The sequence below is a fragment of the Dreissena polymorpha genome, chromosome 9 (genome assembly GCF_020536995.1).
Source record: "Dreissena polymorpha isolate Duluth1 chromosome 9, UMN_Dpol_1.0, whole genome shotgun sequence".
Classification (NCBI taxonomy): Eukaryota; Metazoa; Mollusca; class Bivalvia; order Myida; family Dreissenidae; genus Dreissena; species Dreissena polymorpha.
This window is the reverse complement of record NC_068363.1, coordinates 66,639,719-66,664,135: the sequence shown is the minus strand read 5'-3', so window position 1 is coordinate 66,664,135 and position 24,417 is coordinate 66,639,719. Positions and strand designations below refer to the sequence as shown.

The 24,417-nt window shown below is 37.1% G+C and overlaps 1 protein-coding gene across 2 annotated transcripts in view; it reads left to right on the top strand.

Annotated features, from left to right (window-relative positions):
* Nucleotides 1-24,394, top strand: part of LOC127844450 (uncharacterized) — a 37,041-nt gene extending 12,647 nt beyond the window's left edge. For both annotated transcript variants that reach the window (XM_052374661.1, XM_052374660.1), the window contains exons 3-10: nt 3,768-4,061; nt 5,161-5,263; nt 6,351-6,491; nt 8,849-8,960; nt 9,759-9,890; nt 11,020-11,124; nt 15,798-15,977; nt 17,723-24,394. In XM_052374661.1, the coding sequence (XP_052230621.1) occupies nt 3,768-4,061; nt 5,161-5,263; nt 6,351-6,491; nt 8,849-8,960; nt 9,759-9,890; nt 11,020-11,124; nt 15,798-15,977; nt 17,723-17,928 (1,273 nt within the window). In that variant the 3' untranslated portion in view covers nt 17,929-24,394. The remainder of the gene's footprint in view (nt 1-3,767; nt 4,062-5,160; nt 5,264-6,350; nt 6,492-8,848; nt 8,961-9,758; nt 9,891-11,019; nt 11,125-15,797; nt 15,978-17,722) is intronic.
* The last annotated feature ends 23 nt before the right edge of the window (nt 24,395-24,417 follow it).

Sequence of the window (24,417 nt, the reverse complement as noted above, 5' to 3'; positions counted from 1 at the left end):
GATGAGTTCGAAAATGGTTACGTTTGCTTGAAAAACATGGCCGCCAAGGGGCGGGCCATTTTTCCTTATATGGCTATATAAGGCTATAGTAAAATCTTGTTAATACTCTAGAGGCCACATTTATTTTCCAATCTTCATGAAACTTGCTTAGAAGATTTGTCCCACTGATATTGTGGATGAGTTAAAAAATGGTAACCTTTGCTTGAAAAACATGGCTGCCAAGGGGCGGGGCATTTTTCCTTAAATGGCTATATATGGCTTTAGTAAAATCTTGTTAACACTCTAGAGGCCACATTTATTGTCCAATCTTCATGAAACTTGGTCAGAAGATTCATCCCAATAATATCTTGGATGAGTTCGAAAATAATGCCGGTTGGTTTTAAAACATGGCCGCCAGAGGGCGGGTCATTTTTCCTTATATGGCTATATATAGTAAAACCTTGTTAACACTCTAGAGGCCACATCTATTGTCCAATCTTGATGAAATATGGTCAGAAGATTTGTCTTAATTATATCTTGGATGAGTTCGAAAATGGTTACATTTGCTTAAAAAACATGGCCGCCAAGGGGCAGGCCATTTTTCCTATTGTATGGCTATATAAGGCTATAGTAAAATGTTGTTAACACTCTAGAAGCCACATTAATTGTCCAATCTTCTTGAAACTCGGTCAGAAGATTATTCCCAATAATATCTTGGACGAGTTCAAAAATGATGCTGGTAGGTTAAAAAACATGGCCACCGCGGGGGCGGGGCTATTTTCCTTATATGGCTATAGTAAAACCTTGTTAACACTCTAGAGGTCACATTTATTTTCCAATCATCATGAAACTTGGTCGGAAGATTTGTCCCAATGATATCTTGGATGAGTTCGAAAATGGTTCTGGTTGCTTTAAAAACATGGCCACCACGGGCGGGGCATTTTTCCTTATATGGCTATATATGGCTATAGTAAAACCTTTTTAATACTCTAGAGGCCACATTTATTGTCCAATCTTCATGAAATTTGGTCAGAAGATTGGTCGCAATGATATCTTGGATGAGTTCGAAAATAATTATGTTTGCTTGAAAAAATGGCTTCCAAGGGGCGGGCATTTTTCCTTATATGGCTATAGTAAAGTCTTGTTAACAATCTAGAGGCCACATTTACTGTCCGATCTTCATGAAACTTGGTCAGAAGATTCATCCAGATAATATCTTGGACTACTTCAAAATTGATGCCGGTTGGTTGAAAAACATGGCTGCCAGGGGGCGGTGCATTTTTCCTTATATGGCATTAGTAAAACCTTGTTAACACTCTAGAGGCCACATTAATATTCCGATCTTCGTGAAACTTGGTCAGAAGATTTGTCCCAATAATATCTTGTTATCTCAGGTGAGCAACTTTGGGGCTTTCAGGCCCTCTTGTTTATCTCAAAGGTCAAGGTCACAATTCAAATTTACAACAGCGGTTTCGAACAGCAACTTTGTCACTCAGCATGCTATTTGATGATAAGTTACCACTATTGAAAACATGAGGACAATACATTTCAGGTGTAAATATCTTGGAGGTCAAAGGTCAAATTTGGCTCTAAAACAATTTGTCCTGGCTGTAACTTTTTATTCATCGTTCAGTTTTGACTTATCACAAATTACCTACCTGAGGAGACTGAATGTCACTGAATCACCTGCCGCATTACATCAAAGGTCATGGTCACACTTAGAAGTCAAATATCAAATTTAACCATAATGATAAATAGGCTTTGTTTGACATCAGTGAAATTTCAAGACAAAAGTTGAATCTGGAGGCATTTGTGCCTTTTGACACATGTCTTGTTCCTTTAGGTCAATCCTATTGTTCTCATTCTGAGTTGTGCCTTCTAAAAGGTCAAGTCTTTATTAATTGGTGTTTGCGAACTCAGGTAACAGCTCAAGGGCCATTGTTTTCCTATTGTATATAATACCTTTACCATACTGAAATAGTTTTTAAACAATTGTGTTTTATTAATGAAATGACTGGTGCAAATAAGCATGCATTTTAATCTAGTTATCCCCACGCTTTTTGAAAAAAAGGTGGGGATATTGTGGTTATCTCCGCCGTCCGTCCGTCCGTCCGTCCGTCTGTCTGTCTGTCTGTCTGTCTGTCTGTCTGTCCGTCCGTCCTGGCCACTATCTCCTCCTACACTAAAAGCACTAGAACCTTGAAACTTACACACATGGTAGCTATGAGCATATGTGCGACCCTGCACTATTTGGAATTTTGATCTGACCCCTGAGTCAAAAGTTATAGCGGTTGGGGTGGGGCCGCGTCAGAAATTATCACTCATTTTTTTAGGTTATTTTACATTTACTTCTTTATTTCTACACCGATTAACTTCAAATTGATACTGGACCTCTCTTATGACAATACGGTCAATCTCAACCATGCATGGCCCCATTCCCAACCCTGGGGCGCCCCGCCCACATAGGCCACACCCACCAAAAATTTCCATTTACTATAATTTTTTCATTTCTACACGGATTCACTTCAAATTGATACTGAACTTTTGTTATGACATTAGGGTCAATCTCAACTATGCATGGCCCCAATCCCAACCCTGGGGCGCCCGCCCACATAGGCCACACCCACCAAAAAATTCCATTTACTATATTTTTTTCATTTCTACACGGATTCACTTCAAATTGATACTGAACTTCTCTTATGACATTAGGGTCAATCTCAACTATGCATGGCCCCATAACCAACCCTGGGGCCCCGCCCACATAGACCACACCCGCCCAAAATTGCCTTTACTATAATTTCTTCATTTCTACACCGATTCACTTCAAATTGATACTGAACTTCTCTTATGACAATACGGTCAATCTCAACTATGCATGGCACAATTACCAACCCTGGGGCGCCCTGCCCACATATGTCACACCCACCCAAAATTGCCTTTTACTATAACTTCTTCATTTCTACACCAATTCACTTCTAATTGATGATGAACTTCTCTTATGACAATACGGTCAATCTCAGCTATGCATGGCCCCATTACCAACCCTGGGGCACACCTAGGTCAAACATTCGGCGTGGGGATACGCGTCGGCCTCTGCCGCGCCATTTCTAGTTATAAGATGTGGTAGCACTGTTTAAATGAAGACTGAAATCCAATACGATGTTCGCTAAAAATCATATAACACATGAGGGATCTAATATAAAAAAACATGGTTCAGTTATTAAAGGGCCCTTTTGACAGATTATGGCATGTTTTGAAGTTTGTCATAAAATGCTTTATATTGATTAATTAAAAAATAAGATATGAAAAGCTCCAGTAAAAAATCAACAGTAAAATTAAAAAAAGAAAAAAGGTAACCCTCAGCAGGGCTCGAACCACTGACCCCTGGTGTCCTGTAGTAAAAAGTCTACCACTTAGACCACTCGGCCATCCTTCCGGATACAATGCCAGACGTATTTTATACTTTATATAAGCAATTGTCGTAGTTTCACAAAATATAACGACAACAACAGAACTCTCCAAATTATTAATTCGCTTTGCGATGCAACGCTTTATAATTTTCTGGTTTTTAAATCGTCAAAAGATGCATATAATGGTTGTTTTAGAGCACGGTAAATGTTCAGTATTACTGTTTTCTCACAAATAACAATTAAAACAAAAATTTGCCAATCTGAAAAACTTTTCAATTTTGTCAATTTACCCAAACGTGAAAAGGCCCATTTAAAGTATGCTACAACAACTTTTACATTATAGGAAAGTTTTTGTCATGAATTTCTTTTATCCTTCAGGTCACCATGTGACATGTCAGGAATGGAAATGACGAGATCCAACTTCAACATCAATGAAAGCAACAGCCATGAAAATGAATTTGAGAACGGAGCATACAGCATTTCTCAACAAACCAGTTCCGATGAAGAAGAAAACATACGCTTGCCGGGACATATTACCATTGAACCAGGAGCTGCCAGTAACCATGACGTTCAATCAATGTGTATTGGACATGAGCAAGATATTGTATCAAACATGGATTATGTGTTCGAAAATGGCTTCGTGAATGTTCATCGCAAGTCTTCAAAACTAAGGTGAAGACATGTCCTCTTGATTATTCAAATTAAAAATTAAAGACTTAAAACTTCATATATAGTATATTTCTCAAATATACATAGATGTAAAAAAATTTAGAGAATACAAGGGTAGTGTTAAATATCTAGCGATGCTAAGAAAACCTTGTTTACAATTCTTGGCAAGTCTTAAATCTAGTTCAGAATGTTCAGAATCTTAAACATTTCAATGGCACATGTGAATCTGTATCAAGCGGCATCAAAAACTAGACCATCAGGTAAATTTATTAACAATTTCTCTACCATTAACTGAGATAAGCTGGTAAAGACAATAATGGCGCTCTTGTTCCAGCAAAACCTTAGGTTTTACATTTAATTAAACAACACCCTGTTTTCTGCTGTGTTCAACTCTCAGTAGCTCTATTTTCAACTCTCAGTGGCTCTGTATTCAACTATTAGTGGCTCTGTGTGAAATTCTCAGTTGCTCTGTGTTTTACTGGCAGTGGCTATGTTTTATACTCTAAGTAACTCTGTGTTCTACTCTCAGTTGCTATGTGTTCTACTTTCAGTGGCTCTGTGTTCTACTCTCGATGACTCTGTGTAAACTCTCAGTGGCTCTGTGTTGATCTCTCAGTGGCTCTGTGTTCTACTCTCAGTGACTGTGTGTTCTACTCTCAGTGACTGTGTGTTCTCCTCTTAGTTGCTCTGTGTTCTACTCTCAGTGGCTCTGTGTTATACTCCCAGTAGCTCTGCATTCTACTCAGTGTTTCTGTTATCAACTCTGAGTGGCTCTGTGTTTTACTATCAGTGGCCCTGTGTTTAACTCCCAGTGGCTCTGTGTTTTATCTATCAGTGTCTCTGTGTTCAACTCTTAGTGGCTGTGTATTCTATTCTTAGTGGCTCTGTGTTCTACTTGTAGTAGCTCTGTGGTCTACTCTCAGTGGCTTTGTGGTCGGTTCTACTCTCAGTGGCTCTGTTTTCTACTCAGAGTTGCTCTGTGTTTTACTCTCAGTGGCTCTGTGTTCTGCTCTCAGTGGCTGGCTGTTCTTCTCTCAGTGGCTGTGTGTTCTGCAATCAGTTGCTCTGTGTTCAATGCTCTGTGTCTGTTCTCTGTATTCAGGTTGGAGGACACAGAGCCTATCTATGAGGACATTGATCAGCTTCTGTGGGAGGAAGTCTGCACTGAAGGAGAGAAGTCTGACAGACCTGCCTTCAACTCCAAGGTATGCTAATTAGTTTCATAAGGGAATAATGACCATAAAATAGGATTCTGCCATTTATTATCCAATTAAATTTTAAATGCATAAACATTGCCAATTAGATGTGCTTTGTTGTTGCATGCTAGTTTTCTTTTTATATTGTCATCAAATAAAGTCATTTTGAAAGTTTTCATAACCTTTTTCCATCCTTAATGGTCAACATTATGGAAATATTAGCATCCTTTTTTTCTGATACTTAATAGCAATTTATAACAGGGACTTGGGTAGTAAACATTGCTAATATGGCATTCATCCATTTCTATTATGGAAGTGCTACACAATCATACAATATGTAGGGTCATTTTCCTAAATAAATTAACATTCTATTACGGGAGTAACAGTCAATCTACACCTGTAAGCTAACAATTGCACGTGTAAAATCATATTTCGGCTTTGTGAATGGTATACATTCAATGCCTCCAATTAATCATTCTGAATACCGATTTTCTGAGTCATATAAATACTTTTGACACAGTTAAAGAAAATTTTTTAATAAAATGCACGAAACTCGAAGAGAAAATTGTAAGATTTGACATTCAACTTGTGGAGGAAATTGGCAGGCAAACCAATAGCAAAGATTGCTTGATCGATACTAGTCATTAGATGAGAGTTTGATTGACAGGTGGCGAGATGTTAATTGTAGTAGTAGTAGTTAAATCCAAATTTGTATATAAGTATGATCCCCAAAACAGTACAGAATTCCATTCACTAATTTGAATGAAAGATCATTTTCTTGAGAGTCTCAGACTGCCTCCCCAATCTTTAAAACCTTTTGATGCCCTTGGGATAGGTCATGAACTTAGCTACGCCATGCCAAAAATGCTTTTATGCAATCTGGTAAAGAGCTACCATGTGGCTTATAAAGTTTTGGAAGGTATTGTGGTTCCATTAGAGGACAGAGCGGTTCCTGACCAGACTGCAGGGATGTGCAGGCTTGTCTAAAGCTACGCTAGCCGCATGAAGCATAAAACCCATTTTTGAATGAAGAGGGTCAAATAATATCTACAGCCATTGACCACCTCCTTACATCTGACTGTTTATCCCTGTGCAGGTGGGTAGAGCATGTCGGTCTCGTAGCCCAGTAGGCGAGGTTGCCAAAGTGATGATCTGGAAGGAGTATGAGGCGTATCTGGTGCAGGTCAAACAGATAGGGACATCTGCCTGCGGGCCCACTGCTGTACTCAACGTTCTAGTAAGTAGTTGGTATTGTAGTTTCGTTTATATCTGTTTATTATACCCCCATTACCATAGGTAATGGGGTCTATATAGGAGTCACTTTGTCGGTCGGTCTGTCTGTCGGTCTGTCCTGAAATTTCATCCGATCTTCACCAAACTTAGTCAGAAGTTGTATCTAGATGATGTCTAGGTCAAGTTTGAATATGGGTCATGCCAGGTCAAAAACTAGGTCAAGGGGTCACTTAGTGTGTTTTTAACTGAAAGTTTGTCCGGACTATAACTATGTCATTTATCGTAAGATTTTAAAAGGACTTGGTACATTATTTCACCATCATGGGACGATGTGTCGTGTGAAAAAAGTACGTTGATATCTCTATGGTCAAGGTCACACTTGGAGTTCAAAGGTCAAATGCTTGTCCTTGCCATAACTTTGTCATTTATTGTGAGATTTTAAAATCATTAGGCAATTTGTTCACCATCATTGGACGGTGTGTTGAGCGAAAGAATAACGTCGATATCTCCAAGGTCAAGGTCACACGTTGAGTTCAACGATCAAAAATGAGCTCGTCCGGGCCATAACTATGTCATTCATTGTAAGTTTTTAAAATCATTTGGCACATTTGTTCACCATCATTGGACGGTGTGTTGCGCAAAAGAATTACGTCAATATCTCCAAGTTCAAGGTCACACTTAAAGTTCAAAGGTCAAAAATGGCCATAAATGAGGTTGTCCGGTCCATAACTATGTCGTTCATTGTGAGATTTAAAAATCATTTGGCAAATGTGTTCACCATCATTTGACAGTGTGTCGCACGAAAGAATTACGTCGATATCTCCAAGGTTAGTCACACTTTGAGTTCAAAGTTCAAAAATGGCCATAAATGAGCTTGTCCGGGCCATAACTATATCGTTCATTGTGAGATTTTAAAATCATTTGGCACATTTGTTAACCATCATTGGACGGTGTGTCACGCGAAAAAAATACGTCGATGTCTCCAAGGTCAAGGTCACAATTTGAGTTCATAGGTCAAAAATGGCCATAAATGAGCTTGTCCGAGCCATAACTATGTTGTTTATTGTGAGATTTGAAAATCATTTGGCTCTTTTGTTCACCATCATTGGACGGTGTGTAGCGCGAAAGAATTACGTCGATATCTCCAAGGTCATGGTCACACTTTTAGTTCAAAGGTCAAAAATGGCAATAAATGATCTTGTCGGGGCCATAACTTTGTCATTGATTGTGAGATTTTAAAATGACGCTGTACATTAATTTTGTTCACAGTCATTGGACGGCGTATCATGTGAAAGAATTCAAGAGTTCAAAGATCAAAATGGCTATAAATGATTATGGCATAATAATTCTTAAAAATAGCCATAAATTAGATTCTCTTGTTTTGTGAAGACAGCATGCAAAATAGTCTGTGTCAATGCGGCACGTGGGGGTATACGTCATGTCTGTGACAAAGCTCTAGTTAGAGCTCGATTCCATCAAAAGCCAAATTTGTAGAGGTAATTTATCAATGTGTACTAAAATCTGTTGAAAATTTTGATTTCTTTTGGTTTCAATGTTATGTAAAGGGTATTGGAAGTGTGCTTTTTTCACTGTTAAGCCTGGGTAAATAAAAAGAGGATATTTGTTCACTGTTAAGCTTGGGTAAATGAATAGAGCATATTTGTTCACTGTTAAGCTTGGGTAAATAAATAGAGGGTATTTGTTCATGTCAGTGTAAGACCGTTTGTTATTTCATGAGTGATCATAGAAAATATTATTTTTCTATGATCACGAGTGAAATAACAAACAATGTTACACTGACATGAACTCATTTTCTGTTTCTTTTATGCCCCTTTTTAAAGAAAATAATTAACAGCTGTTTTCCTTTCGCTGAAAAGTTACCCTTTCTCCCGTGGCGTGCCTCAATGCATTTCAATAAACAAAATGACGTCATTTTTGCGACGAAATGACTTCACTTTTCCAGCGAAATTCTCCAGTTAAACTCTTTTACGATGTAAATATACGGTGAAAAAGAGCATAAAATAAAAAGAAAATTTGTTGGATTCGGTGGAATACTGATTTTAATTCACTTGTGATCATAAAAATCTTTACACATAACAAGTTCCACTCTTTTCTGATATATTTCGCCTAAACAGGCTTTTTCAAAGTTTGTTTAACAAAACACCAAAACATAAAAATCTTGATATGATAATTTAAAAATAGAAAAAGTAGTTCCGAAGATTTGTTATTTTCACCGGTGAAAATAACAATTTGTTAATTTGTTAATTTTCACTGCTGTTATTCTACTGCAGAAATGTCATATTTTATTATTAGGTATATGAGAAAATGAAATTTAAAGATTTTTTTACCTGTTAATTGCAGAAAGCGTTTGATTTCCAAGTTGACAAGGAGGAAGTTACTAAGGAGATTCGCTCAAACCTTCGCATGGAGGGGGCACCCATACCTTACTACTTGTTCTCGAGATACAATGCTGGTATGTTTAACCATTTATAAGAGCCTCACTCTGTGAAAAGGGGATTTGATCCATATCCATGCATCAGCACAGGCTTATCAGGTGATCCATATCCATGCATCAGCACAGGCTAATCAGGGACTGCTTTTTCCGCCTAAACTGGATATTTGTCAACAAGGGTCTTCCTTTAAAATATTAAAAAAAAATGATTGTCATCCCTGATTGGCCTATGCAGACTACACAGGCTTATCTGAGGCGACACTTTACGCACATGTAAACCCCCTTTTCACTTAGCAAGGCTCATATATATTTATACATTATAATTTATTATAAAGGTATATGCCATGGATGCTATCTTTTCAGGTGTAAGGTAATCTGTTTACATATAGATGCCTCAATCTTCATACAACACTGTTCATGATCATTAAATTTTTTATTTGGCAAAATAATGAGTAGCAATACAAAAAATATGACAACCGAATCTATTGATGACCGTAGGTATACTTTTAGGTTAACCAAAAGGAAAATTTTTGTCTAACACCAATAATTATTTCTACAAAGCTTTAATACATGCTTGCATGTTCAATATCAATACACCCACATCACCGTCACCTCATTTTGACATTCATGTTGACAAACTTTTGGACTAATACAGAAGGTCCAATGTCTTTAGCAATCCAAAACTATGTGTTTTGCCTAACATCAAAAAGCTTTAATATTGGTATGATGCTGTCTTTTAACATATGTACATAGCCATATCATCAGACCTTATTTTGACCTTTACATTGACCTACCAGTAACTATTGACTACCCTTTTAGGCACCACAGCAGAGGATCTGATAGAAGGCATTACCAGGGTAACCAGAGGGGCCATACGGGGCAGATTCTTCCATTTCTACCCCCAGAGAGATGTTGACTTACTGAAGTGGCTAGGTCACTGGATAAAGATGGGTGAGCCATGACAAATATCTTTGAAGTGTTGAGTGCAGTCATGTCGTATTTCTTTATGTTTGGCACATTATTTAAACAGTTTTTTTTATATAAAATAACAAGTTATTTTAACATTTGTTTTATTTTTTGCCCCCATGAAGTACTAGGCATAAAGCTTTGCACTTGTCCATCAATCTATCAAAATTCCATGTATCTGTATCATTGTATATACTTCTTGCAATGTTTTGTACAGAACTCCTAGTTAACTGGTGGATGGATTTTGCTCATACAGCGTAATGATCTCAATGTGTAGATGATTATAAATAAGGCAATGTTTGCTGCAACCAGTTGAGGTAGAATTATGACCCGTTGTTTTGTTTTCAACTTAAGAATACATAGTCCTCAAAATATTATACTTTAAATGGGACTTTTCAGGTTTTGGTAAATTCACAAAATAAAAAAATGCAAATTTTCGTTGTAGTTATGATATTTGTGATGAAACAGTTATACTGATTATTTACCATGCTCTAAAATATCCATTATATGCATCCTTTGAAAATTTAAAAACCTGAAAATTCTAAAGCATTGCAGCGCGAAAAGATTGAATAATTTGGAGAGTTTTGTTTTTGTCATTTTCTTTTGTGATACTAAGAGGATTGCTTATGTAAAGTTTAAAACACATCACTCATTGTATGAGCACGGATGGCCTAAGTGGTCTAAGCGATAGACTTTTACTCCAGGGGTCAGTGGTTTGAGCCCAGTTGAGGGTTACTTTTTGCTTCCTTTAATTTTATTCTTGCTTTTTGACTGGAGCTTTTAAGATCCAATGTTTACATTTATCAATATAAAGCATTAATGACAAACTTAAATTCATGTCAAAACCCCTTTAAATACATTTATGTGTAGGTGATTGAAGGAAGTATAGCTGTTTTTTGTACAAGGAAGGCTTTTTTAACGGACCTGTTTGTGTCATGGGGGCATAATTGCCTGCCGCACTTTTAAATAGTGTTCAATGAATAATGGTACTTTTTCCTCTCTTACAATTAACCAAATATGTTTTAAAAGAAAAAATTAATTATGTGAATGGGTTAATCATATTTTTGTAATAGCAACATGAGAAAAACAATGGTTGTTTGGTACCCTCTGACAGGTGCTGTTCCCTTGGCAACACTTAATCTTCAGAAGGGAGTGAAGCCAGGCTGGACAATCCCAGATGCCTGGCATCATCAGATGGTGTATGGAGTCAGCAGCAAAGGTAATGCTTCTGTTAATAGGCAGTGTTATATTGCAGGCATATATTTACCATGACTGATTGCAAATAAAGAACATACACAAGAAGTTTTAAACAGATTGTGATTGCATAATGTGTTGTCCAAAGATGTTTTGAATTAATTTAATTAAGTTTTGCCTAATCAATGCCTCTCTGTAAATATTAAACATAAGATTCTTTCTGATACATATCAAATCATGGTAGCTGCAAATGGCAATTGATTTTGGTATAAAAATACCTGCTGGAAAGAATTGTAAATGTCAATCTGATGTTCCTCCATCATTGTATGGCAGGTGTTCAGTGGCAGAACATCTTTATGCACAGTCTCATAGTGGCATGACAAGCCAGTAATATATTGGCAACATGTCATCCCATTAACTGAAAAAACCTGCATCGAAAAAATGATACCAAATTGTTAAAATGTGTTAATAACAGCAAACATGTTGTTCATAATAGTGCTGTTTTGTTAGTTTTGTGATATTTTCAAGTTATACAGTTATTTCTTTCATTGTTGGCATAATTTTACAAAGTAACAGAAAAACTACCTAAATTTACAGTTCATATAAATCAAATTAACTCAAATTGTACATTCTTTTGATTTTAAACAATACCTGAATGGCAAGTGGTCTCCATATCAGATCTGCAGGCAAGCCTCTCACCTACATAGAGTTCATCATACGGCTTCAGAATTGAGGCTTGTTCAACAGCTGTAGTCCCCAATCTGGTCTATAATAATTGGTTAATATACACCTAGTTTGTGTCGGCAGAATATATCACCTCACAAAATATCTTACCACACTCAGCACTCATGATATAACTAATCAAACTTGGCCTGAAAATGTTTCAATTTGTTATGATACATTTTGTTAGAAAAATTATCAGCGTATTTCATAGTAAAAGATACAATTTTCTAAAGAAGACCATAAGATTCTACAGACAAATAACATGGTTAGTTTTATAGTCAACTTTTGTTTTTCGTGCATCATCAACATTTGCCTTGTGAACACTCTAGAAGCTGCATTTTTTGCCCGATCTTCATGCAACTTGCTTAGAAGATTTGTCCCAATCTTAGCTCCTTTTTAGCTCACCTGAGCACAATGTGCTCATGGTGAGCTTTAGTGATCGCCTTTTGTCTGTCATGCGTCGTGCGCCGTCAACATTTGCCTTGTGAACATTCTAGAGGCCACATTTATTGTCCGATCTTCATGAAACTTGGTCAGAACATTTGTCCCATTGATACCTCGACTGAGTTCGAAACTGGGTCATGCTAGGTCAAAAACTAGGTCACTAGGTCAAAAAAAGAAAAACCTTGTGAACACTGTGGAAGTCACATTGATGGCCAATCTTCATGTAACTTTGTCAAAATGTTTGTCTCAATAATATGTTGGTTGAGTTCAAAAATGGTTCCGGTCCGTTGAAAAACATGGCCGCCAGGGGGTGGGGCGGTATTCCTTATATGGCTATAGAGAAACCTTGTGAACACTCTAGAAGTCACAATTTTTGCCCAATCATCATGAAACTTGGTCAAAACATTGGTTTCATTGATATCTCAGACGAGTTACAAAATGGTCCAGATGGGTGAAAAAACAAGGCCGCCAGGGGGCGGGGCAGTTTTCTCTGTATGTATATAGTGAAAACATGTGAACACTCTAGAAGTCACATTTTTGGTCCAATTTTCATGAAATTTGGTAAGAACATGTGTTTTCTGGATATGACTGTTGAGTTCAAAAATCGTTAGGATCGGTAAAAAAGATGGCCCCCTGGGGGGGGTCATTTTCCTTATATTTATATAGTAAAAACAGCTTGTGAACACTCTAGTTTAGCATGTCAAGGGAAGTAACTGCAAAATGGCTTTTGAAAAATTATGTTGAATTGACAGAGTTGCCTCCCTTTTTAAATATTGTTTTTAAGCACAAGAAGTTTAAGTGGAATTAATTATAAATGATAGTTTTACATTCTAGAAGATAGCAAACTTTTGAATATGTTTTTTATTGTTTGATGATTCTGTACAATATGGCATTCTTTTGTCAAACGATTAAAGCGAGACTATACGATTACATGTTACAATAACACAAAATAGGCAAGACATTGAAGACGAATTTCATAAAATGCAGCATACACAAATTAGCTCCCCGAGCCGATGGTGACGAAAAGATATTTCGTACATATTTTCCTACAATTAACGAAGAGTTCGTCTTTTTATTAGGATTGGAGTTAGTGTTTATGTGTCTTATGTAATAATAATTACATCGTACATGCATGATATACATTCTGGCGAATTCGACTGTACATACATTTTCGATTTCAGAAATATCTGGCTTATTGCGCATTTTTCGACACAAGTTCTTCTTAACTGTTATTTTAAATTATATTGAAATGTATGACCTTGATAGCACTCTAGAGGTCACATTTATTTTCCAATCATCAAGAAAATTGGTTTGAAGATTTGTCCCAATGATATCTTGGATGAGTTCGAAAATGGTTTTTGTTGCTTTAAAAACATGGCCACCAGGGGCGGGGCATTTTTCCTTATTTGGCTATATATGGCTTTAGTAAAACCTTGTTAACACTCTAGAGGCCACATTTATTCTCAAATCTTCATGAAATTTGGTCAGAAGATTGGTCTCAATGATATCTTGGATGAGTTCGAAAATAATTATGTTTGCTTGAAAAACATGGCTTTCAAGGGGCATTTTTCCTTATACGGCTATAGTAAAATCTTGTTAAAACTCTAGAGGCCACATTTACTGTCTGTTCTTCATGAAACTTTGTCAGATGATTCATCCCGATATTATCTTGGAAGTGTTCAAAAATGATGCCGGTTGGTTGAAAAACATGGCTGGCATTTCCTTATATGGCTAAAGTAAAACCTGGTTAACACTCTAGAGGTTTATTTTCTGATCTTCATGAATTTTCGTGAAGATTTGCCTAATAATATCTTGTTATCTCAGGTGAGCGACTTTGGGCCTTTCAGGCCCTCTTGTTCTCTATTTTTAACCAGATTTTCCAAAGGAAAAAACAGGTAATTAGATTGGCGAATGTCGGCGTGCGGAACAAGCTTGTCCGGGTCATAACTGCGAAAGAATTACATCGATATCTCCAAGGTCAAGGTCACACTTTGAGTTCAAAGGTCAAAAATGGCCATAAATGAGCTTGTCCAGGCCATAACTATGTCATTCATTGTGAGATTTTAAAATCATTTGGCACATTTGTTCACCATAATTGGACAGTTTGTCGCGTGAAAGAATTACGTCGATAACTCCAAAGTCAAGGTCGCCAGGACTAAAAATAGATTGAATTTGAAACAAGGGGGTAACTATGAACAATCAGTTACAATGCACATTTGGAGTCGTCTCCCTTTAGCAGACCTTTTTTTTTCAAATTGAAATCAAGGTCGCCACAAGTAAAAAAAGATTGAATATGACACAATGGGGGTTAACAATGCACATTTTGAATTGTCTCCCTTTATCAGACTTTTTTTTTCAAATTGAAAACCTTGTTTTGTGACAATTTTGTCCCTTGTTGTATCTCTGTAACTGTTTTAAACAATAAATTTTTTAAAAGGCATTTGGTCCATTCACGCCTGAAGCTGCATAATGTGAGGACCCTGAGTGTGTCCCAGCACTCCTAACTAATTGACTTTCTAGACTTACTAAGTGAGGACCCTGAGTGTGTCCATACATTGCTACCTAATTGACTTTCTAGACGCACAAAGTGAGGACCCTGAGTGTGTCCATGCACTCCTACCTAATTGAATTTCTAGACTTACTAAGTGAGGACCCTGAGTTCATCCATGCACTCCTACCTAATTGACTTTCTAGATGCACAAAGTGAGGACCCTGAGTGTGTCCATGCACTCCTACCTAATTGACTTTCTAGACTTACTAAGTGAGGACCCTGAGTGTGTCCATGCACTCCTACCTAATTGACTTTCTAGACTTACTAAGTGAGGACCATGAGTGTGTCCATGCACTCCTACCTAATTGACTTTCTAGACGCACAAAGTGAGGACCCTGAGTGTGTCCATGCACTCCTACCTAATTGACTTTCTAGACGCACAAAGTGAGGACCCTGAAAGTGTCCCAGAACTCCTAACTTATTGTCTTTCTAGACTCACAAAATAGTATAGCTGCAGTTTCCAGCTGTGAAGTTTTAACTAAAAGATATTGAATTTTAATGAGGTCTTGTGCAATAGGGGGAAGCCAGAGTACCCAAAAGAAACCCCACCTCTTAGGTATGCGTCGGGAGCAGGGACTGAACCATTCTCCATTTGCCTATGGAAAGCAGGTGTACCAACCACTTGGTAAACATCACAGCCTAATACGTTTTAAGGTTTATAAGCCCCATAATAAACACAGATCTTTATTTCAAACCAATCTAGTATTTTACACAGCACTATGGGAAACTTAGGCTAAAAGCATTTGCATAAATGTTGGCCCTGATTAGTCTGTGCATTCTGAGCAGGCTAATCAGGGACAAGACTTTTCGCTTTTATAACGGACGTCTCTTCTAAGCGAAAATCCAGTTTAGAGGGAAAGTGTTGTCAATAATTAGCTTGTGCAGACTGCACAATCTAATCTGGGACAATACTTAACGCACCTGCATTTATCAAATTTTTCCCAGAACAAAGACTGATTTGGTTAATATTTCATCTTAAGGTGTGTACCTGACAAATCCCCTGGAGATTGTGCCAGAGAGTGTCATCATGGAGCAGCTCACCAGTGACTCAGTGCTGCTAGTGCGCAGGCAGGATGTCGTGACGCGCTTCCGAGACTGGTGCCCCCTCAACGAGATCATCCAGCAGAGAGACCCCCGCTGGTGCACCTTGAACGTCCTTGGTAAGCATTGGGGCTTGAAAACCCAAAGGTCCAACATTGCTATGTGCCTCCGTATGTGCAAAGACAGCTGATAAGCCCTAAGGGCTCTAATTTTGATTTGTATCTGAAAGATTTATGTAAATTCAGCACTTTTTCTGTCGCTGCTTTAAGTTTGCCAGACTTAAGCTTTTGTATGCTACTTTGAAGCTTTTATGCCTCTTTGAACCTTTTATAGTAAAATATCAGCATTAAAATTAATTTAAATGTATTGTCACCATGTTAAATGTGACTTAAGGTTAAGTTTAACGTTTAAAGAGAAATTGTTTGATACTTTATGGTTACACAGTCTTCATAATAACAATTTGCTCAAAATTACTTATCAGAGACAACACTTTCTGCTTTTATAGAATTTTTCGTTTTAAATCAAGTCTCTTCTAAATGAGAAACCAGTGTAGGAGAAATTTTTTGTCCCTGATAAGCCTATGGGGATTGCACAGGCTTATCTAAATTGAAGTTTGATGCACCTGCATTAAGCCCTGTTTTCCCAGAAGGGCATTCATGTGTGCCAAGATTGTTGATAAGCCATTAGGGCTCTCAGCATAAATCTTTTTTGAAACAAACAGCTCAATTTCAGTAGCTTTCAGAACTATACATTTTACATATTGTTTATTTGAAAATAAATGTTGCCGGCACAAAACTACAATATATAAACAAATTAAATATCAAAACGGGTTTTTCTCACAATCATGTACACTGTTAAAGCATGCACATGAAAATATATTTTCAATAAATAAAAAAATGTTAGTAAAAGATTTTTGTAGTGCCAATTCATTTGTGGTGCGCATGAGTTTGATAAGGAGGCAATATAATTCTACCTGTTATACCATTAATACAAATTCAAATTATGTCTTCAAATGAATACATTGTTCACATTAAAAAATCCTGTTATTCTGTTTCAATATCTCTTTATGGAAATTGTTCTAAACAAAAAACACTTAAACTCTTCTTTTATTTTATCATTGGCTCCAGATTTCTTTTGCAAATGTATGTTCATAGTATCTGAATTTCGCAAAAACTTGCATCAACATTAAGCACTGCTGACAAATATTTTCAGGTTAAGGAATAACTTAATTGCCTGTATGTATCATAGCATGTTTAATCTTAACTTTCATATTTATTAAATATTTCTATTTGTTTGTTTCTTACACATGTCAATAAAATGTGTAAATTTCCAATATCTTGGCAAATATAACATGTCAAAAACATGGCTGAAAAGCACATTTGTATACAAGTAAGCCAGTTCACTCTTACTACGGCATCTGGTTGCTCAGACTAAGCAGGCTAATCTGGGACGACACTTAACACACATGGATAAATGCCAATTTTCCCAGAGTGAACCTCATATTATCCTATCACAACTGTCCTTTCACCCGTGTCATTTGATCCTGTGCTGTTCCGGGCAAGGTAGTTCACATGTTGTGGGAGCGTGCTTGAAGTGTCGTCCCAGATTAGCTTGTGCAGCTTGCTACTGCTAATCAGGGACGACACTTTCTGCGTTTGTGGAAACTTTTCTTTCACCTGTGACATTCCTGTGCCTATGTTTACAGGCCAGGTTGTTCACATGTTGAGTTAGCAGTGCATAAAGAGTTGTCCCAGATTAGCCGTTCCGCTTTCCTTTTTCCTTGCATGCCATACCTGTGCTTTTTCGGTACAAATATTTTCAAACTTTCCTCCCACACATGTCATTCCTATTCCAATATTTACAGGCCAGGTAGTGCACATGTTACGGGAGCAGTGCATGCCTGCAGACCAGCTGCTGTCCATGAAATGTCAGCTCACGTCTCACATACAGATCCCCGCCGCCTACAAGGCAGGCATCAGCCTCTTCATGCGGGCCAACTCAGACAACATCGACGACCTAATGAATGCTCCAGAGTTACCTCTCAAGCAAGAACCAGCCAAAAAATATTAGCTGTCCGTGTGAAAATGCTGTAAACAAGGACTAGCTTATGCTATGGAAAAATGTCCAAAAGTGCTAGTTTTAAGCATTGGGAATATTGTCCAAAAACGCAAGCTTTGACTCAGAGACAAAAATTCCTGGTCGAAAGTACTAGTTTTTGAGCAAGTCCATGCCATAAGTATACTATGTTTAGGCAAGAAATTATGTCCAAAATGCACACTGTTTAATCAAGCAAAACCTTTAAAGCTGTCAAATAATAGCTTTGTTCAAAGAGAAATTGAGGAAAAAAATGTTCAAAAGGACTCGCTTTGAATAATAGTACCCAAGGCTGTCAATAAAAATAAGCTTGAAACTAGCAAAAAGCAAAAACATGAACTTTATTTAATAGCAAAAATAGGAGCAAAATTGTGAATTCAGTGGGTTTTTGTAACAATTATTAAATTGATAAGGAGGTATCCAAAGAAAAGATTGACCATCATTATGTTAATTGTATCGTAACATAAACTTTTTTCGAAAAATTAGGTTCTTTTAATAAATGTGTAGCATATTTAGTATAAACACTTTAGCTTGTCTCATTTTATGCAGTTTTCAGTTTTATTAATGTATTTTTTTCATAACACTGCCTTTGAATATATATTTGTAGTAAGTAATAAACATAATACATAATTTTATAATTTATATTAATTATTTCAAATTAGTACCTGTTACTTAATTATGCCCCCCCTTCGAAGACGAGGGGGTATATTGTTTTGCACATGTCGGTCGATCCGTCGGTCAGTCCGTCCACCAGAAGGTTTCCAGATGATAACTCAATAACCTTTATGCCTAGGATCATGAAACTTCATAGGTACATTGATCATGACTGGCAGATGACCCCTATTGATTTTCAGGTCACTAGGTCAAAGGTCAAGGTCACAGTGGCTCGAAATAGTAAAATGGTTTCCGGATGATTACTCAAGAACGCTTAGGCCTCGGATCATGAAACTTCATAGGTACATTGATCATGACTGGCAGATGACCCCTATTGATTTTGAGGTCACTAGGTCAAAGATCAAGGTGACAGTGACAAGAAACGTATTCACACAATGGCTGCCACTACAACTGACAGCCCATATGGGGGGCATGCATGTTTTACAAACAGCACTTGTTGCTTGTAAATTCATAGTTTCTGCTTTTGTGATTTTTGCAGAAATGATCATATTTTTGATTTTGTTATTTGTGCTAATGCTATTACCTAAGAACAACAGCCAAATCCTCGCACTAATTTATGCTGTATTTATTCATACATATATTCTTGTTTGATAGTTATAAAGAAATTTGTTTCCAATTGATTTGCTTCTTGCCCTCCAACTGGCATGTTTTATGACATGTTCAGCAATTAAGTAGTGTGTAACCGGTTGTGTTTTAAAAACAACCATAAGCTGGAACTTGTCACGTCACACATGTGACATGATTGATTTGTTGTGTTGTTATCCAGTGCTTGCATTTTGAACAATTTAGTAAAACATGACAGTCTCTATATGAGCCGTGCTCTGTGAAAAGGGGGTTTAATGCTTGTGCGTAAAGTGTTGTCCCAGATTAACCTGTGCAGTCCACACAGGCTAATCAGGGACGACACTTTCCACTTTTATGAATTTTTTTTTTGTAAAGATAGTCTCTTATGAGCAAAAATCCAGTTTGGGCGGAAAGTGTTGTCCCGGATTAGCCTGTGTTGACTGCACAGGCTAATCTGGGATGACACTTTAGGCAAATGCTTTAAACCCCCTTTTCACAGAGCACTGCTCATAAACTGAAGTCAGAACACTCTGCACATTGTAAATACATGCCCTGGTCTTTCATGTTTGCCATTTTATGGTTTGAATTAATCCTTTCATTTCTCCCCCCCCCCCCCCAGTAGTTCTTCAAACTGTAAATTGTCTATGAATGTTAATATTTTATTGTAGCATTTTAGCATAATCCAATTATCTTAATATCTTTTGTATTTATTGTTTAGCAATACATGTATTTTGTATTTAATGTTACTTCATTGTACATATATCATATTGTATAAATATTTTTGTATAACCTTGCATAAAGAGGCAATAATCTTTTGATATTAAAATAAATCTGAATGGTTTAAGACAAAACAATACAGATAAATATATATACAACAAAACGTTTAGCCCAAAACTCAAATGTTCATATATTGTTAAAGAACTATCAATTTCAGTTCCACTGTGGTGCCCAACCAATTTGACTTCAATTCTCTTTAGCATTGACTTAAATACTTATACTAATAAATGTCATCGCCAAAATCCAAATAGGGAAAATCATTTTAAACTAGATCTTTTTTGTAGCAGTTTGAACAGTTTTTAGAGTGATAAGATAAAAAATATAGATGAAAACCATTTTTATGGAGCTGATTTGCCAAAAGCTTGATATATCCATCACAGAGGTGGAGTGAATCTAACCTTGTCCAAAATGAAACTTGGTCATTCCTCCAGCAATTTGAAAAAAACTTACCTCAGGTGTGTGTAATCATTAAAAAAATATCATGTTGTCTTCTTCCACTGAGGTAGACCACTCTTAGACATAAAAGGTCAAATTTGGACATAATTTTATTTTCCTGATGGTAATTATAATCTTTAAGCTTTCACTTTTAAAATAAATTACCAAATATTTCCACCATATCAAAAGAGGATGAGTCCCTATAAAAATTGAAGGTAAAAGATAATTGACCATAAACCAGCTTGTCCTGACTGTTTCTTCATCTTTTATCGTGCAAAATAATTTACCTCAAATGTTAACCATATGGCGAAGTTGTATTGACCCTTTGGCAAAGGCCAAGGTCATATTAACCCTTGCCCCATTAGAAGCAACGTGAAAGTGGCTTTTGCAACCAGCATAAAACCAGGAAAGCTGCGAGAAACTCACATTTTAGTTAGGTTTTATACTGTTTCCTGCTCATCAGTTGGAAAGGAAGCCTGTAAAACTTTATTCTTGAAAAGAAAAATTTGAAATTGAATAAAAAATTTCTAAGGGACTACAAACATGTCAAAGTGTGTTTATAAGGGTTAAAGTCTAAAGGTCAATTGTGTGCCTGGTGTAGCTTGTTAAATTATTATTATTGAGAATGGACTCGACATGTTGCCGATGGGCATCTAGTATTGGAATTGTCATCATTAGAGTATATATGGATATTTTGTAAGTTATACTTTCTTTTTTGGCAGCTTTATTGGCATTGTTTTATTATGATTTCATTGTATGCTAAGCTTAGTGGGTTCACATTAATGTTTTTATGTCAGGTGTATTTATAATTTGCCTTTGATACAACTGATAATTTGATTTGTATACCCAAACAGAGTAGGAGGCATTAAGCAATGCACTTGTCCATCCGTACATTGATGTATATGTACATACCAGCACTCAAGTTTTGTTTGGGTACTTAACCCATTCATGCCTAGTGGACTCTCCCATCCTTCTAAATTGGATCCATTTATTTCCAAAATTATGGATGTCTAGTATATTTATTTCTATATTTAGAAGACTTTTTACAGAAATTTCTTTAAGCAAACAGCGCAGACTCAGATGAGATGCCGCATGATGCGGCGTCTCATCATGGTCTACGCTGTTTGCAAAGTCCTTTTTCAGGACGCTAGGCATAAATGGGTTAACTGGTGATAATAGGAGTGTGTGGTTGTGACCAGTGTTGGCAGAATTATAGGCTTTGTCAGTTTTTCCAATATTGTCCCCAAAGTTGGGCGGAAACAGCTCATCTTCAACATTTTGATTACAATTTTGCAACAAAATGACCTCAATGTGTAGGTGATTAAAAAAAACAGTTTTACTGCCACTAGTTTTGGCAGAATTATGGGCCTTTGTCTGTGTTTTTTTTACTCTGTTATACAAAGTCCTGGTACACAAAATGTTGTGTGCTCAACTCTTATTTAACCCTTTCCCACTCAGAAGCAAAGTAAAAATGGCTATGTGCAAACGGCATAAAACCAGAACAGCCTGCGAGTAACTCGCAGTCTGTTCAGGTTTTATGCTGTTTGCTGCTCATCAGTATCTTAGGGTTGAAAATGAAGCTTTTAAAACTTGAATACAGTAAGAAAGGTCTTTAATTATATATATATATAACTTTCTAAGGGACTACAAATGCGCAAAAATACGCATCTAATGGGTAAATGGATATCTGCTTGGAAAATTTCATTAACCCTTCTCTGTTTAATAACCTTTATGTGTAGATGATCACAAAGGAAGCAATTTTGGCTGTAACTAGTTTTGTGAAAAATATGGCCTTTTGTCAATTAAATGAGCTTCATGAAAAATTGGGAGTTCATTTTGGGTCAGTTGGATAAAGGTCAAGGTCACTGTAACTTGCTTAATAAGGATATTGATAAATGTTTCTTCTCAAAAGCTTGAGTTTTTTTTGGATATTATTCTGAAAAAAAAAATATTGGCAGCTTACATGCAGACTTAGAATATTATTGTTTATGGGACCAGTTGGTTAAAGTTCAAGGTCACTGTTATGTAGATTAGAAAAAAATATTTCTCCACAATAACTTGAACTTTGGATAAGCATATTAAGCTGACATTTTGTGTAGGTATATTACATGCTTTTGATTGCACAACTTTTCAATTAAATAACATGTATTTAATACGTATCTAAGTGGTAAAGGGTTAAATATGTATCTAAGTGGTAAAGGGTTAAATACATATCTAAGTGGTAAAGGGTTAAATACGTATCTAAGTGGTAAAGGGTTAAATACGTATCTAAGTGGTTAAGGGTTAAATACCTATCTAAGTGGTAAAGGGTTAAATACCTATCTAAGTGGTAAAGGGTTAAATACGTATCTAAGTGGTTAAGGGTTAAATACGTATCTAAGTGGTAAAGGGTTAAATACGTATCTAAGTGGTTAAGGGTTAAATACATATCTAAGTGGTTAAGGGTTAAATACCTATCTAAGTGGTAAAGGGTTAAAAGACCTCAATTCTTGCTCACTAAAACCTTTATACCCAGTAGTCCCAAAAAATGTGGTGCGCGACTCCTCTCCAAAATGTGGTGCCCAACCCCTCTCCTAAATGTGGTGCCCAACTCCTCTCCAAAATGTGGTGCCCAACTCCTCTTCAAAATGTGGTGCCCAACTCTTCTCCAAAATGTGGTGCCCAACTCCTCTCCAAAATGTGGTGCCCAACTCCTCTCCAAAATGTGGTGCCCAACTCCTCTCCTAAATGTGGTGCCCAACTCCTCTCCAAAATGTGGTGCCCAACTCCTCTCCAAAATGTGGTGCCCAACTCCTCTCCAAAATGTGGTGCCCAACTCCACTCCAAAATGTGGTGCCCAACTTCTCCACAAAATGTGGTGCCCAACTCCTCTCCAAAATGTGGTGCCCAACTCCTCCACAAAATGTGGTGCCCAACTCCTCTCTAAAATGTGGTGCCCAACTCCTCTCCAAAATGTGGTGCCCAACTCCTCTCCAAAATGTGGTGCCCAACTCCTCTCCAAAATGTGGTGCCCAACTCCTCTCCAAAATGTGGTGCCCAACTCCTCTCCAAAATGTGGTGCCCAACTCCTCTCCAACATGTGATGCGCAACTTCTCTCCAAAATGTGGTGCCCAACTCCTCTCCAAAATGTGATGCCCAACTCCTCTCCAAAATGTGGTGCGCAACTCCTCTCCAAAATGTGGTGCCCAACTCCGTTCCAAAATGTGATGCCCAACTCCTCTCCAAAATGTGGTACCCAACTCCTCTCCAAAATGTGGTGCCCAACTCCTCTCCAAAATGTGGTTCCCAACTCCTCTCCTAAATGTGGTGCCCAACTCCTCTCCAAAATGTGATGCCCAACTCCTCTCCAAAATGTAGTGCCCAACTCCTCTCCAACTGCTTGGTGGCTGTGGTGCCCAACTCCTCTTCAACTGCTTGGTGGCTTTGGTTAAATTTTTTACATCCTAATGACCTAAGTACTAAATTCTTTATTTGTAGGCGGTCATAAGGAAATGAATTAATATCCAACACATTTTGAGGAGGTGTGGCACTTTTGTTAACAAGAATTGAATACATAATAAGATTTTTGTGTGTGAATGCAAGACTTCTTGAAGTACCTATTCGATTAGAATGTTTCTTAACATTTGTCATGGGGGCATCTGAATGTGGTGGCATCGATGTGGTTGACACATCTTATTTTACTTTCACTAATACTATTTATCATACATATGTCAAGTACTTCTTTGTTTCAAACAAGACAAAATACTAATATTTTTATACAAAATGGACATTTGATTACAGTTTGATTCGCCATAACCTGTATTAAATGCCTTAGTTGCCTTAGAACCTTTAGAATCAGTAAATGCTTTGTTACTTACGGTGCCTATGTTACCGGTAGTGTCTGCTAGTGCAGTAAGCATTTGTCAAGTTATTGTTATTGTTTATACTTATTAAGCATCTGTTACATGAGCTGTGATTGTTTGTACTTCCAAAATAAACATTTAAACTTGAGTTGCACCTGTCATTTTACTTCG